The sequence below is a fragment of the Podarcis liolepis genome (assembly GCF_965112155.1).
Source record: "Podarcis liolepis genome assembly, chromosome: 2".
Lineage (NCBI taxonomy): Eukaryota > Metazoa > Chordata > Lepidosauria > Squamata > Lacertidae > Podarcis > Podarcis liolepis.
In genome coordinates this window covers 31,601,322-31,618,247 of record NC_139555.1, presented here as the reverse complement: position 1 = coordinate 31,618,247, position 16,926 = coordinate 31,601,322, and the positions used below count along the sequence as shown (strand labels likewise).

At 48.7% G+C, this 16,926-nt stretch overlaps 1 protein-coding gene across 2 annotated transcripts in view; it reads right to left on the bottom strand.

The window, feature by feature from the left end:
• The window catches only part of GCGR (glucagon receptor), a 41,408-nt gene that overhangs the window by 1,501 nt on the left and 22,981 nt on the right, over positions 1-16,926 (bottom strand). The window contains exons 1-13 of one of the 2 annotated variants that reach the window (XM_083487023.1): positions 15,480-15,685; positions 15,225-15,365; positions 15,023-15,119; positions 13,926-14,033; positions 11,702-11,823; positions 11,023-11,129; positions 9,434-9,587; positions 7,941-8,100; positions 2,992-3,052; positions 2,682-2,751; positions 1,732-1,820; positions 1,244-1,382; positions 728-769 (exon numbers count right to left, since the gene is read on the bottom strand). In XM_083487023.1, coding sequence (XP_083343149.1) covers positions 728-769; positions 1,244-1,382; positions 1,732-1,820; positions 2,682-2,751; positions 2,992-3,052; positions 7,941-8,100; positions 9,434-9,587; positions 11,023-11,129; positions 11,702-11,823; positions 13,926-14,033; positions 15,023-15,119; positions 15,225-15,278 — 1,203 coding nt within the window. In that variant the 5' untranslated portion in view covers positions 15,279-15,365; positions 15,480-15,685. Of the gene's footprint in view, positions 1-727; positions 770-1,243; positions 1,383-1,731; positions 1,821-2,681; positions 2,752-2,991; positions 3,053-7,940; positions 8,101-9,433; positions 9,588-11,022; positions 11,130-11,701; positions 11,824-13,925; positions 14,034-15,022; positions 15,120-15,224; positions 15,366-15,479; positions 15,686-16,926 lie in introns of those variants that run through there. The other variant, XM_083487022.1, reaches the window with a different exon arrangement.

The following is a 16,926-nucleotide window of genomic DNA, read 5'->3' as shown; positions in this document are numbered from 1 at the left end:
CAGCCAGTTTAAGGGCTCACAACTGCAAGTTACGTACAAACGTGTATTTGAACATGTGTGCTTCATGTAGTGAAAAGCAACCTCAGAAGGGAAAAATTTTCAAGGAGAAGGGTGCCTAAAATGTTTCCCACCGCCATTTTTACTGCATCTCCCCCTGCCACATGACACCCTCAAATTCCAAAATCAGCAGTGCAGACTAGACCTTTGCCGAGAAGATCTGACATATTGGAGATGGGAGGATGCGGTGGAAAAGCATCGGACGGGGAAAGGGCTATGCACCGCCTCTCTTACTGCTCTGTCCACTGAAAATTGCACATGCCCCTTTCTGAAACCATGTGCAGCTGGTCAGTTGCAACAGAAATGGGTACGTAAAGAAGCAAACGCAACCAACAACACTTGCACAGATTCCGTTGTACTTGTAACAACAGCTCCGCACTGGTTGTGTTCTGCTTACACAGTTCCAGTTACATGGGCGACAGACACACACGGATGAGGAGCTTTGACTGCATCTGCCTTCTTACCACTTGAATTAAGCTGGGTGGGTCACTCATCACTGACAGTATTTCAAAAGACATTGCATCTTGCTCCAGCCATGCCTCCAATACCACTCAGATAATACAGGTGGAAATCATCCTTGCTGCCATACATTACCTACTTGTGCAGCAGCTTGCATGTCCTGTATCTCCCTCCCCCACCACACCCCCACCCCAGTTTAGAGCACACTTACCTCCTTATTCACAAAGCAGTAAAGAATGGCCACCAGCATTCCCTAAAGAGGCAGAGAAGGCAATCAGAATAATGCCATTTTACTGTATTTTTCCATTTGGGGGACTCAAATTTAAGAAAATGGGGGGAGATGGCTCAGACATCTTGAGCTTTTTTGGGGGGAGGATTGCGCTTTGTGGGGGTTGCACAGGGTTGTTGAGCTCATCTGTCCCCTCACAGGCAGAAATTGCCTATCACCCATCCAATTGCCCCAGCTTCAGCCAATCAACACCAGCCCTTGACGCAGCAACCACATCTAACAGCCGTGGACAGACACGGCAGCAACCAATCAAACGTCTATCCTATGCACTATCCATGTATAAGACGACCCCCACTTTTTAGCATAATTTTTATAGAAAAAAAACCTAGTCTTATACACGTTAAATAATAATAATTGCAACCAGAAAGGCTTGTCTCTCTCTCTCTCTATGGTTTTTGAATGGGCCTGAGCAAAGAATGGGCTTCTGGTGTGCCTCACCTGGAAGGAGCTGAGGAAGAGGTCAAAGAAGAGCTTGACATAGCGCAGCGTGCCCTGGGCATGCTCATCGGTGACAAAGGCGAAAACCACCTCGTGGATTCCCAGCAACGGGATGAGCGTCAGTGTTGACTTGGCCAGCCTAAATGGGGCATCAGCTAATTAGAATGCATCACAAGCAAAAGGCAGCAGCATCCCACAGTATTCAGCCCGAACCCCGTATGAACCACCCACCTGGTGGAGGAACAAATGGGCTTATGAATGAAAAGAAAAGAAACCCGCTGGACTCGTATCGAAAGCCACTTAAAAAACCCCACAAGTCAGTGTACTCATCCCCCAAACCCATGGATGTGTGGAAGGGATACCCCTAACCTACGAACACTGTGATGCCATGGGCAATTATGGCGTAATCAGGATGTAATAGAAGCCTCCCATCCCGGGAAAAGCTATGGCACTGTAGAGCAGGGAAGGGTGGGAGCAGGAGCCAGTACCGGAATTTGTAGTCTGTGTAGCGCATCTGGTGGGCACGGAGCTTAGAGACCAATATCTGAATGATACGGATGAAAATGAAGAAGTTGATCTGAAAGAGAGAGAGAGAGAGAGTGGCTGAGTGGGAAGAAGAGGCAGGATTGCAGGAGAGTCAAAAGACACGCATAGCAAATAAGGGTCTAATTTTAGCCATGATTACTACTGTTATTAATTCTGGACCCATCATAAGCTCTCAGTGGCTTGCACAGGTCTCCCTAAAGTGCCCCATCCAGGCTGTGACCATGTCTATGCATCACTGGGGCTATAGGATTAGAGTTTTGCAGAGCATTTACTGGATCACTGGTACATATGCTTGCTAATAACATTTTGTGATTTGAGCACTTAGGGAAAGTGCTATCTATAGTATACATACTAAATCATTGTTATTGGTAACACGGACAACAGGGGTGGCTTATCTTAGGCTTGGAGGCTAAATTGGGTCCCCAAAGAAATGTTTTCTCACCCCACCCCGGCAGCATTTTGACAGCACAAAAAACAATTTAGTTAATTAGTTGAGACAGTGCTGGTTTAAGCCTCTATGCCCTGCTCAGCACCTTGGTGGTGATGCTGTGTGCCCTCTCCCCTGTCATCAACTTCATCATTTTATGGAGGGGGTTGATAATTCCCATCTGCACCCATCAGTTAAGGAAGTGGGCTGTGTGCCCAACATGGCTAATGTGGCTTTCAGGCCAAAATTGGTTCATCACCTACCCCTGGCATGACAAGGTGCATCACATTGTGTCCCTTAGACATTTTATTACTTGGAGGTTGCCCTATTCATTTTTCAGGAACACCAAATAAGAAGGCTGGAGGCAGGAAAATGATTGTTCCCTCTGCATTTTGTTGGACAAGGGCAGCCATTGTTGGCTGTTCAGTGGGCATCTGAGACAAGCAAGGAATAAAGAAAACTCACCAAGATGGCCAGGAACACAGGGAAACGCAGGATCCACCAGAACCCCATGTTATGATTGGTACTCCAGCATCTCAGGAAAGAAAGAAAGAAAGAAAGAAACCATGGATCGTTTGCAACAAGTGTGGCCTGGCACACTGTCCTCTTCCTTGCAGCACCTCCCACCCCCACTGCTCACAGTACAATGTGGTCTGCTCACACCCATAGCCCTCATAGGAATGTCACCTGTTAAGTTGCCTGGCGATGACAGAAGCATTACAGATAACCTACAAACAGTTTGCACAGCAGAGACACACATTGTCCTGGAACTTACTGAATATTTTCATAAAGAAATTTCACCACTACCCATGGCACAATGAAGAGTACTGGGGCCCCTGGAAGAAAAGAAAAAAGAGAGACAGGATTTATATCTAAAAAAGGAACAGCCTCTGTCTGGCAGGGCAGGAATTTATCCTGAGAAGAGTTTCCGCACTAGATTCATCCTGACTCAAGATCTGCTAGTGGCTCATTAAATGCTACCAGGAGGTGTAGGGAATCGAGGGATCCTCATTGCAGTCAATTTGCTTGGAGTTATATATCCTCTAGGTGAAGAGGCCAATCTAGGTTGACAGATCTTGTCTCCTAGCCTAGGCTCCATGAACATAGAGACATTCCAACCTGGCCTGGTTGCCACATATATATAATAGCACATGTGGTTTAGGCGTGGCTTCACAGGAAAGAGACAAAACCTCAGATTTCCAGGCAAGACCTGGACGTTTCTAGATTGCGAAGGGACTTCCTCCCCCCCCCCCTGCATTGTGCCCTCCTCCCAAACCTGCTCCAGGCCCCTCTCCCAATCTCCAGAGCAGACCTGCAGGCAGTGGCAGGGATGTGGAGGGGGAGGAGAGGGAAGGGAAGTCCCATCGTGTTTGCGGGAGCCATTCTGCTCATGAAATGACTTTGTTGGACACAACGGTGTCTGTATAATTGCTTAGTAGGAAGCAGCTAGCAAGAGGCACAAATGGCATTGTTATGGGAGAGTTCACTGCAGACTCAGTGATGTTCTTGTAGACCAAGTTTTGGGCAGTGACCACATGACATCAAAACGCCATCCCGTATGATATAGTATACCTTTTTTTCCTTTTATGTTGTTCAATACAACAACAACAACAACAACAACAACACACCACCTAATATCAGCATTGTGTGGGCACCGGGCAAAGCTTGCATGCATGTGTAGCACAACAACAACAACAACAACAACAACAACAACAACAACAACAACAACACACCACCTAATATCAGCATTGTGTGGGCACCGGGCAAAGCTTGCATGCATGTGTAGCACTGATATCAAAATAGACTGCCACATGGAAGCACCATCAGACACATTCAAAACAGAACGTGGAAAAGCATATTTATTTATTAAATTTATATCCTACCCTTCCTCCCAAAGGAGCCCAGTTTATGGATTAAGCCTGCTTTTAAGATACAGTGGTACCTCGGGTTAAGTACTTAATTCGTTCCGGAGGTCCGTACTTAACCTGAAACTTTTCTTAACCTGAAGCACCACTTTAGCTAATGGGGCCTCCTGCTGCCGCTGCGCCGCCGCCACACAATTTCTGTTCTCATCCTGAAGCAAAGTTCTTAACCCAAGGTACTATTTCTGGATTAGCAGAATCTGTAACCTGAAGCGTATGTAACCTGAAATGTTTGTAACCTGAGGTACCACTGTAGATAGGATAAGATGCAGGCAGCCAAAGTGGTGTCCTCAAAATTTAGTTGGACTACAACTCCCATAATCCCTGATCATTCATCCTGCTGGTTGGGGCTAGTGGGAGCTGGAGTCTGAGGACATCTGGAGGGCACTAGGTTGACTACCCGAGGGATAAGATGAAAGAGTTGGCATCAGAAGTCCCATGCAGGCAGTAGCTCTTTAGCAATTGGGCAATGGTATGATAAGAACCATTTGTTAGCTAGAGTGTAAATATCTCTCACCCACTGTTGTCTCTGGTCAAATAGATGCTATCGGGTTGTTGTTGCTGCTGCTGCTGCTGTCCCAATGTCTCAAAAATCTACTTGATCTGAGACCATAGTGGGGGTAAGAGGGTGGGTGATCATTTTGACTGCAAGCATCAACAACAGAATGCCCTCAAAAACTACAGTCTCTACATGGCCTTAGCCGCAATACAATGTGCTGTTCCATGTAGAGCTGCTTGCCCTTTGGGGCAAACATTACTAGTCATGAGGGATGGATGACTACTGCTGAAAACAGCACTGTCTCCTTCTCATGTCTCCCCAGTAATGTTTACTGAAAGAAGACAGATGAGACGGTGTCATTATCGTACCCAAAATGTCCCCCCTCCTTTGCTGTAAGGAGCAGCCAATGAAGTGCAGGAGGTGGGGCTTGGCATGCTTCTGTTTCTGTTATTTCTGATATGAGCTCACCTGATCGGTGCCTCCCAGGCCAACGTCTTTCACACTTCCCAAATGTTCCAGCACAGCTCTTGCCTCAAAACAGGTGTCCAAATGTGTTTAAGAATTGGTCTTTTGAGGGGGAAATGTTTAGAAATATGTATTTTGAGACAAGAGGTGTTTGGAAATGCATATTTTGAAAGAATGTTAAGTTCAGATACATGCTTACGTGTTGACTAGGGGCTGCTGCTCCTACGCTCCCTTGACACCACCCCCACCCCCTGGCCAATCCCCTCGGTTTTTCTTCCTTCACAGCTTGCCCCAAACCCCTGTCCCACCTAACAGCTCCACCACCTGCTCATCCCACACCCCTCCTTTCCTCCCTCAAAGCTCACCCCAACCCCACCTTTTAAAGTAAGGAAGTCTGAGGCACTTCAGAGAGCTGTTTTCTGAAGCCCCTGTCCCCTGTTAAACCTTCCTGCAGCCATGTTTAACAGAGTGGGACAGATGTTTCAGAGAGCAGTTTGTCAAACCTCTCTGTGGACCACTTCTTCCCCTCTGTTCAACATCTTGCCTGGGCCGCTTTCCACCCACGCTGCTCACTTGCCAAATGGCCTGCTTGCCTACTTACCTGCATGCTATTATGCTGGAGTTGGCCTGGCTGCCTACTGGGGGCCATGTGAACTCCAGCTTGACAGCAGCCTTACGCTTCTATTTGTATGGGAAGAAATGTGAATTGTCACATGGAATTATTATGTTTTAAAATTGCAGCTTAATGTGTTCTTGCAGAATGCCTGCAAAAGTGACACAGGCTGCAAACAGACTGATTCACTCATCCCTAGGGTTGGCAAACTCTGAGAATGATGACATCACATCCATCTTTTACTGGATGTTTACCAGGAAAACCGAGAGAGAATATGCTGTTGCTCTTCTCAATTGTAGCCCATGCATCATTCATAACACGTCTTGCTTGCCCTTTAGTCTCTCACTCTCAGAAAGAAAGAAGGCAGCTATTTAGTAGGTAGCTGGCAGTCACAAGGGTCAAATCTGACATTCAAGCAGGCATATCTTGATTTTCTCTTTTTAGAGGAAATAAATAGTAAGGCAGGGATGCTCAACGCTGGCTTCACCAGAACCCCACAATTCCTAGCTAATCTGAAACCATTGCAAAGTTTGAACATGCAAGGTTTTAATAGACAAAAATTACCCAGGAAGGCTCTAGATAAAGAAGCACTTGGGACTTTATAATCTAATTCTTGCCATTAAAAGACAGTGATTGCAGAAAGCCATTGATCAAGCAACATGCTCATTCAATGGCATATCTAAGTCTCTCACCCACAGGAGGGCTTGTGGGGGCTATCATTCTTCCAAAGTTGTTTTTTGAAATGTACAGAAAAGCAAAGCAAAGGCACCTCTGTTACTTAGAGGAATAAACTCTGGGTAAAATGGCACTGTGTTGGTCAAGCAATGAGGCATTATCTGCCTTGGACTCAGAGTTTCTGTGAGCACAACTCAATTCACAGGACACTCCTGCTGGAGGCAGGGGGCAGGTGATGTTTGCCAGTTCCTATTTCCCTCTGAAGCCCCCCTGTGCACTCTGAACAATTGAATGCGTAGGGGATCCTCTAAAACAGTGAGTGGGGGAAGAGGAGGGGTGAAATAGGCAAAAATGACCCTTTCCCCCTTCCTCCAGTGGGAGCTTCTGATGGATCTCAGTCCGTTCCACAGACATTAAGAGTCCTTCAGTCCACTGAAATGACACTCTGGGCCCCACCACTGTGCCGCTGCCAGCCCTGCCGGGGCTTTGTCTGTGCCACTGCCACAGACCACTGCCACTGTGCCCTCATTGCTGCAGCCTCACTGCTGCCACTGCATCATGGCAGCATTGCAGGTGCAGGTGCTGTCACAGACGGATTTAGGGCAGCGTGCCTGGCTCCACCATACTGGGCGCTTAGCCTAGGGGATGCAGCAGGGCTTGCAACTACAGTGGTAGCTCGGGTTACAGACGCTTCAGGTTACAGACTCCGCTAACCCAGAAATAGTACCTCGGGTTAAGAACTTTGCTTCAGGATGAGAACAGAAATCATGCAGCGGCGGCACAGTGGCAGAGGGAGGCCCCATTAGCTAAAGTGGTGCTTCAGGTTAAGAACGGACCTCCAGAACGAATTAAGTTCTTAACCCGAGGTACCACTGTATAACATGGTAAACTGAGCAGCAAGAGAAGGGGGTGTGCGATGAATTTTGGCCTCATACAGAGCGCCACTGAAATTTGAAAGACCCAAGTCCAGCCCTGCTGTAGTGGTGGGGCTGGCTGCAGTGCACATATGGCAGGGGGCAGGGCCCCCCGGATCTGGAGAGGGGGTGTCATAATGGAGGTGGGGGTGTTGCCTACAGCGGCAAACGTCACAGGCCAGCCCTGCTCTGGATCCAACACTGACCATTGTCGCCATCATTACCTTCTGTGTCACACTCTTCCCATCCCATAACTCTGAGATGAGGTTATATGCCCCGTCCTCATAGCATGAAGGTGGGAATCCTGGCCTTATCTCCCGTACCCCCCACAAGCCAAATTTCTTTGAAGTGCTGTTAATCAGCAGACTTGAAGTCAGCACATCCCCTGGTCAAAGCGCATCTCTGCCTACCCCACACCTGACGTCTTTCAAGGGAAACCATTTTGGCCCCTGGACTGGAGCTTCCCCACCCCTGCCATAATAAATGGTGCAGATTAGCGCAATCTCCAGCCACAGTGCTTCTCCTTCCCTGCCACCCTCAGTGACTCTCGCCCTGCTGTTTCTGCTCCAGCGAAGGTGCCTCTGACATTCAGTCACTCGTCCTTTCCAGGGCCTTGGCAACCCTGCATATACTCACCCCAGCCGATGCAGAGGTAGAGGCTGAAGTAGCTGCGCTCGGAGAAGACGGCCAACACCAGCAAGTTGTGCAGGTAGAGCCCCTCCACCAGCAGCCAGCAATAGTTGGCCACAATGCCGTACTGCATGAACACAGTGGCTGCCCGGCACCTGGCTGCTGCCTGGGGGAATGGCAAGGGGTCAGTGAGAAGGGCAAGGAAAGTCTGGGAACTCTCAGCAAGAAGCTCTCCCCCCCCCTACAACCCAACCCCAGGGTCAGCTTCAACACAAAGTGGACTTGTCCCTTTAGCAGGCAGATGCATGGGGGCAGCAGTTTGCTACTCCCCATAGTTCTGTGGTTGGTGCGTTAAAAACAAAAGTCACCAGTACAGGAGTTTCGGTCTCAAGTGGCAGTAAAGCGTAGGACTTGGCAATGAGGCAACGGCTTGGATCAAGTTTGGAAGTGTAGCTAGTTCAGGCTGCTTGGTGAGAGCAAAGCGTGGTGGTTCTGGGTCCCATAACCATGAGTGAAGGTGAGTATTGAACCAGAGGAGGGTTGAAGAAGGTGTTTTTGGGGATGCTATTGGCATGGCTTCATTTGAAGCAGGGCTTAGCCCTGAGGCCACTCTTCAATCCCACATGGTCCAGCCTTCCAGCAGTTTAATTCCAGACACCAGAAATTGCTATTGCAGTCTGTGGGTATGTTATTAACTCATGACTGGATGCATCAGAGAAATGATATAGTCGCCAAACTTAGGTTTTGCTGGGATTTATGGATGCATTACAAGCTGACTTAAGCCTTGTGAAAGCTCTGAGAAAACATCCTATGTCTTTCCCCCCCTTATTTGCTGGCTCTTGTGAATTTGTAATAATAATAATAATAATAATTGTTATGTAGTGTAGTTTCACCCTGGGCCAACAGGGGGATATTGTATATAGTTTTCACTCAGGTCTGTAGATAGTTTTCACATAATAATAATAATTTCCCACCCATCTGGCTGGGTTTCCCCAGCCACTCTGGGCAGCTTCCAACAAAACACTAAAATACAATGACCTATTAAACATTAAAAGCTTCCCTGAACGGGGCTTCCTGCAGATGTCTTCTAAAAGTTTGGTAGTTATTTTTCTCTTTGACATCTGGTGGGAGGGCGTTCCACAGGGCGGGTGCCACTACCGAGAAGGCCCTCTGCCTGGTTCCCTGTAACTTGGCTTCTCGCAGCGAGGGAACCACCAGAAGGCCCTCGGCGGTGGACCTCAGTGTCCAGGCAGAACAATGGAGGTGGAGACGCTCCTTCAGGTATACTTGTATGTGAAAACAACTACTTGAGAGTGGGGCCTAGTGTGTAGCTACCAAGTAGTGTAGGCAGGGGTTGTTGGGTTACCATAATTGTTTATGTGTGATGGAGAGGGGAATCAACTGAAGCTCCATGCTCCCTGGGGAAAAGGAACAAAGGAAATGAAAATTAAAACAAGTGTAAAAAGGTGGTGGTGGGGAACCAGGAATGTTTAACTCACCTCGTCACTCAGCCAAAGACCCACACTGTAGTCGTCAATCTTCTGGTTGAAGTGAGTGTTGAGCAGCTTGTCGATGATAAGCACCGAGATGCCCTTCAGGATGAAGGAGGCGAAGAGGTTCATGTGGATGTAGTTGCGCATGCAGTGCAGCTTGCTGGAGAGCAGGGAGCTTGTCAACAACGCCTGTCCAGCATGGCCAGCACCATGCAGCCAGTGCCTCTCTCCCAGACCTTCCTCCCACTCCTTGCACCCTGATCTCTCTCTTTCACCCCACTGTACTAACCCCCCACCCCGCTCCTCCATGCCTTGTGTTCTCCACTCTGCTCCTCACCCCACACCTACGCATTCACCCATGCTCTGCTCTCTCATGAACTGTTGTTTGGCTTACCAGGAGCTCCTGGACAACCTGGAAATATTTTTCAGATTTGACCAGAAAATGTTTTAATTAAATCCAGACCAAAGTGACCCAGGAAGGCACTTTGTTATGGGTGGTGTTAAGAGACCCCTATTCCCTTCACAATGCTACAACTCCCAGAGAGGTTTAACAATCAATCCCTCTTCCCAGGGAGCTCTGGGAATTGTAGTTCTCTGAAGGGGTCTCCTAATATCTATCAGCATCCTTAATTTTCAGCTCCTAGGATGCTTTGGGGAGAACTGGGGATGTTTAAAGGACTATGATGCTGCTTTAAATATATAGTGCAGATAGGGCCATATTTTCTCTCTCTCTGTCACACACACACACACACTTCATTCAACTGACGTAAGTACACACCCACACAGTCATATATTTTCATCACAAGTACACAGCAACATGCATAATTCCCAAAGTTGCATTCTGACATGGCTGCTTTCTCTACCACAGGGATAATTTTTATCTGGTGCCTGCTAGCAGAGAGACCCATGACATTCCTGATCTTATACTTTTTTCGAGACAGGTAATTAATTTGTGGTCTTGATGTGTGTGCACTTGCTGAACCTGCCACGCGATTAGGGATCCAAACGGATCAACCCAACAGAGTAAATCAGCAACAACCATGTGGTGAAAAAAAGAGGGTTGAATGAATCCACCTCAACTTTCTCTAATAAAATATATTTTTAAAGAAACACAAAACTGCATTGTATGTAATTTGTCTCACTCGGTCAGAAAGCATGCAAAGTGCTGGTTTCTGCCAAATATGTTAATATGTAAAGAGCAATTCCTAGCATCTCCAGTGTGGACGGATCCCTTCCAACTTAAAAGAGCTCCATCTCCACCCAACCAGATAGGAGCATAGAATTGCAGACTTGGAAGGTACCCTAATGATCATCTAGTCCAACCCCCTGCAATGCAAGAATATGCAGCTGCCCCATACAGGGATCAAAGTTACAACCTTGCATTATCAGCACCATGCTTTAACCAACTGAGCTGTCATCTCACTTCTTTCCAGGCAGACCTACAGCCATCCCACTTCTTTCTAGGACCAAATGAAACCTGGTCTGACTATCCCACTTCCCGGTTCCCTCCCCCTCACTGCTTTGGGCACTGTCCCTTAATGTGGTCACCCCCATCACCATCACCCCCACCCCTCCCAGGCCAGTTCCCAAGGCACCTGAAGCCCAGCAGCACAGCCAAGGCAAGGATCAAAGTGCAGAGTGACACCGAGTAGCCAACCGTGTACATCACCTTGAAGCTCCCGTAGATCTTAGCAAACCACTCCTGGAAGTAGAAAGAGAGGAAAGAGACAATTTGAGGCCTCAAAGGGATAGTACTAATCCTGATAATCTATCTGCTGTTTAAAATGGGTATAGTAAAGGCAAAGGGACCCCTGACCATTAGGTCCAGTCGTGACCGACTCCTGGGTTGCGGCGCTCATCTCACTTTATTGGCCGAGGGAGCCGGCGTACAGCTTCCGGGTCATGTGGCCAGCATGACTAAGCTGCTTCTGGTGAACCAGAGCAGCGCACAGAAACGCCGTTTATCTTCCCGCCGGAGTGGTACCTATTTATCTACTTGCACTTTGACGTGCTTTTGAACTGCTAGGTTGGCAGGAGCAGGGACCGAGCGACGGGAGCTCACCCCATTGTGGGGATTCGAACTGCCGACCTTCTGATCAGCAAGTCCTACGCTCTGTGGTTTAACCCAATTTGAGGCCTCAAAGGGATAGTACTAATCCTGGTAATCTATCTGCTGTTTAAAATGGGTATAGTACGTTGAGTACAAAGTCAACGGAGGTGGGGAATGTTCTTGCAGACAGCCCCCAGGACTCATTTAGCTAGCCATGCTCTCACCTGCTCTAAGATGGTCTCGTTGTTCATCACACACTGATGAGCATCGCGCAACGACTTCCCTTCGGGGGTGGTCACCCATTGTCCATCTGGGTCACACTTCTTGAATACATAGCCATGCTTCACTGTAGGGAATGAAGTCATAAGGCAGGCTTCCTCAAACTCGGCCCTCCAGATGTTTTGAGACTACAGTTCCCATCATCCCTGACCACTGGTCCTGCTAGCTAGGGATCATGGGAGTTGTAGGCCAAAAAACATCTGGAGGGTTGAGTTTGAGGAAGCCTGGCATAAGGCAAGAAGAAGAAGAACCCCACTGAATCATAAGGCCCATCTGGCACAGCATCCCGATCACAAAGAAGCCATCCAGTTGTCTACACAAAGCCCACCAACCAGAACCTTGGTTGCAACAACCATCTCCCCACTTGCAATTCCCAGCAACTGGTATTCAGAGGCATATTGCCTCTGTCCATGAAGTCAGAACATGGCTAGTAGTCACTGATTGCCTCATCCTTTGTGATCTTATTAGGATTATTATTATAACTCCACCCTATACTTGTTCTGACCGTTTGTTGTTGTTCCTCTGTGCCTTCCCACAATCCCCATCTCCTGCACCCTCAGTACTTTCCCCTCATCCTTCTCTAGTTTATTATCATCCCGATCCCTCTTCATTTCTTTCCTGTCTATTTCCCCTTCTTAGGGCTCAGCCACACTTTCGTTTGTCCTGTGATTTCTAGTATTTTGTATCACTCTGTTATAACAGGTCCATAGGTTTTTGCTTTGTCCCACCACTTTCCCTGGGAAAACCTGTTGTTTACTGCTGAACTGGAACAAATGTCACGAGGAAAACCCAAAGAAAAATGTGTCTCTCTTCTGAACCAGTCCTAAAATAGTTCCTGAATTGGATTCTGCATGCTTTCCAGGAAGCTGTTTTGTGGGAAGTCTGCTCCCACCTCCATTCCTTCTCTCCCTGCCTACCCCTGTGGGATAATTTTTCCAGTTGTCTCCCCAGCTTTGAGCACCCCACTTCTAGTTTCCTCATCATGCTTAAATTTTTTTTTTTTGTTTACTCTTCCTTGTTTGGTGCTCATATTAAAATAGTGATCAAGTGATATATGTGCAAAATCTGTGTGTCCCAACTCGTTTGCTTTTATTGGTTGCAATGGTTCCAAAGGCAGCTTTATTTTCTGCCTGTAATAATACGTATTAAATACTGTGGTACCTTGGTTCCTGAACAGCTTAGTTGATGAACAAATTGGCTCCTGAACCCCACAAACCTGGAAATAAGTGTTCCGGTTTGCATCCATTTTTCGAAAGCTGATCATCCGTTTCTGCTGTCGGCATTGTTTCCATGGCCAATCAGCAATCAGAAGCTGCACCTTGGTTTGTGAATGTTTTGGAAGTTGAACGGAGTTCAGGAATGGATTGAGTTCAAGAACCAAGGTACCACTGTAATATGTATTGGAACAGAGCCGGCTCACCAATGAGGCGGGGTGAAGCACCTGCCTCAGATGGCAGAAGTGCTTTGGAGGCACTCTGCCTGCCCCACCGTTTCTGCCACTGCTAGAACAACCCTCTCTCACTGGCAAAAAAGAGATGTTCTGGTGCAGGGCATCTCCTGGGGTAGAGAAGACGAGCAGCAACACCTGGAATGCCCTGGCTCTCACCGAGCTTGGCAAGGAAGTGGTGTTCCTGTGCATTGCATTGCCACTCCCCACCCCCACGGGGTGGGAAAGATGAGTGGCAGTGCTTTGAAGGCAGCATTCCGGCAACAGTGAAAGTTGGGGAGCAGGGAACAGCGCATTCCTGTTTCACCTCAGGTGGTGAAACGGGATGGGCCACCCCTGTAGTGGAAATGTCCTGGCTCCTTTCGTGCATGTTGAATGATTATCTGATTATCCAGTTTCCTGAGTATCTGGCTTTTCTGATTTTCTGACTCTCTGCTACAGGTGAGCGGAACTGAAGGTGGAGACAACTTGAAAAGCGGACTATTGATTATAGGAAGTATGAACAGGGGGTTTCTAGGGTCTTTCCCTAAGGAAAATCAGAGGCAGAAATCACAAGTGGGAACATCCAGGCCTGGACCAAATTGAAAATGGCGCAAAGAGGTATGGACTTAAGGCAAAGTGTGGCTGGGCCCTGAGTAACTCTCCCATGTCACTTCCTTCCTTTGCCCCCCTGCCAAGGGCACAGGCCCATTCCAGTCTTCTTCTCCCCCCAGTGCACGCACCTTGGTCGTACCAGGGCAGGTACCAGGGGCAGGAAACATTGACAGTGCTGTTGGGCTGTGCATCAGGCCAGCATGAGTACTTGTCAAAGGTTCGGTTGCAGACCAGCTCTGTCAAAGAGAGGAGGAAACTTAGGATCTGCATGTGATACGGTGGTAGGAACAGCGGGTCATACGTGTGTCTGAATGTGTGTGCAACTTCGTCCTTATTTTTCACTCTTTCTTTAATTAGGAAACTTTGCCCACATTCATGTCCCTCAAGTGTTTCATCAACCAGCAGAATTTGCCCTTGGAACACATATGGGACCCTTGTTGCCAGCTTCACATGCATGTGTCTGCACACACAACTGCCTAGTAATTCATCCACAAACCTCACCTCCACTCAGCCTACCCTTTGTGCTCTACTGCTGTCTGAAACAGTTTTTACAGCAACTTCTTGAGAAAAAGAAAAAGAACCCGTCATCTTTTGTGTATGCTGATTTATGAAACAACACTTGCCTCTGGGACCCAGCACTGTAGGTAGCTCATTTTCTCCCTCAAGCTTGGCATAGGGCCGTAGCTTAGTGGCAGAGAGAATGCTTTGCATGCAGAAGGCCACAGGTTCAATCCCTGACATCTCCAAGTAGGGCTGCGAAAGACACCTTGTCTGAAATCCTGGAGAGCCACTGCCAGTGTGTGGGGAACGTTTGACCCTCCAGATGTTGTCAAACTATAACTATCAGCCCCAGCAAGCATGGCCAATGGACAGGGATGATGGAAGTTGCAGCTGAGCAACATCTGGAGAGCCAAGGGTTCACCACACCTGGTATAGACTGACTCAGTGTAAGGCAGTTTGCTATGCCCCTTAAGCTTCCAAAATTCTTGTCTCGTTTCCACAGCATGCACAGATGCATGTGGTTCCAGCACTCAGCTGCTCATTGCCTAGCAAGGAGGCTGAGCTTAAACAAACAAACAAGCAAGAAAAGCAGCTGGGTGGAAAAACTGACCAGTGCCTTTAAATGTCCATTGCACTTCAGAGTGATAAATGTCCAACCCCCTCCTTGCCCCCATCCCTGACTTCGGTGCTCTGATGCCCAACCTCCAGGGGGTGCTTGTCTCACCAGTGGATGGTGGTAGAAGGCTCATGTTGTGGTAGCACTCTTCGCTATAGGCCTTCCAGCTCTCAAAGAGGAAGTCCATGATCTGGGCTGAGGATCCCTGAAGGAAAAAAGACAGCAGAAGGGAGGACCGGCCTGATATGTACGTGCCTGTCAGGCCTGGGATGGAGCGGGGCTGGGGAGGGTTGGGGACCAAGGCCCTTACCTGAGGGCACACCACCAGTGCCAGCAGGATAATGAGAAGACGTGGCTGGGACATCCCTCTGCAGGGCTGCAAAGCCGCATTGGGATGTTCCCAGAGCTGCTGGCTGCCTACAGAACGTCCTGTGGCCGGTTTAGCAGAGCCCTGCAAAGGATAAGATAGAAGGAGAAAAGAGGAGCACTTAAGTCTTGCAAGTTTCTGACTGCCCTTCTGCAAACTCTAGGCTCCAGTACCCTGGCTCCAAGGTGGATGACGCACTCTGCAACTGGGTTTGTTGGGCTACATCCAGGAAGGCTGTCCAGTGCCAGGAAATTCTGGGCTGACAGGGACCTGCTAGGAGTGAATATGGCCACCGCAGCCTCCGCCCAGATCAGGTGCTTGGTGCTTGTTGGTGGTTTGACCCTGCGTCTGGTTGGTGCGGGGAACCTTCTGACCCTCACTGCAGCCAGGACGAATTGAGGACGCCCAATCTAGGGGGCTGCTTCAGATGCCAGTCACTGTAACAGGAGCCTGTTTGGGGGTGGGGAGCTATTTCAGGGCTGGATTTGGGTGCAGGCCAAGTGCCCAGGGAGACTTGATCCACTACAATGCAGCACAGGGGGGGGGGCTGTCCTTTTCTTGCTCGTCTCCTCAGAGCACCAGCATGCAGAGACTGCCCTGCCCCACAGGCAAGCTTGCCAAAGTCTGCAGCCGGTGCTGGGGAGCAGCAGGTAGCCCAAAACAACAGAGCATGAGAAAAGAATCCCAAAGCCTTTGCATAGCTAGGCTAGACAGTGGATCTCTTGTACAGTCGTACCTTGGATCCCGAATGCCTTGGTACTGGGACGTTTTGGCTCCCAAACGCCACAAACCTGAAAGTGAGTGTTCCGGTTTGCAAACGTTCTTTGGAACCCAAATGTCCGATGGGGATTCCGCGGCTTTGGATTGGCTGCAGGAGCTTCCTGCAGCCAACCAGAAGCTGTGCTTTGATTTCCGAACATTTTGGAAGTCGAATGGTTGCATACACAGCATACATTTAAAACACATTCCCCTTCTCAAAAGAATCCTGGTAACTGTAGTTTGTTAAAGATGAGGGTAATTGTATCTCTGTAAGGGGTAGACGACAGTTCTCTGGATTTGGGATGTGTCTGTGAAATGTCTGTTGAATGTAGGCAGTACACTCAGCCAATGTATCTGGGATCCAGAAAACTAGGATTGTGCTGGTGGTTCTGATGTTGTGCTGTCTGCAGAGATCCAGCAAAGGGCAGTGTAGCTGTGCTGTCTGTGGGGTGGTGCAGGCAGCGACAGAATGCCACACCGAGGTACCAGGGGTCTGTGTGTGTGGTGTCTGCAGTAGGCAGTGCACGTGGGAAGGAGGGTAGGGCTGTTTGCGCCTTGTGTAGTGGGTGAGATGAGGCTTGCTGAAGAGGACACATGCCCCGATGCCTGGAGCCCTGATCTGCTCATGGACAGTGGCTTGTGCATTCCATCACCATGACACTTCCTGCGCTCCTGCCAGCAGGGACTCTCCTGATACAGAGTCAACTTCTCCCCACCAGTCCGTGTCTAGGAAAACATTTCATGGGGGAGGGAACGAGGGGGAATGTGCCAGTAGCGTTGCCCCTGGTCTGTTTACAGCTCCTGGCATAGCCCAGCTTAAGGCCAACCAGGCTGTTAATCATTAACGCCCTCCAGGGATCTCCTGGCTCCAGATGAACCCAGGGAT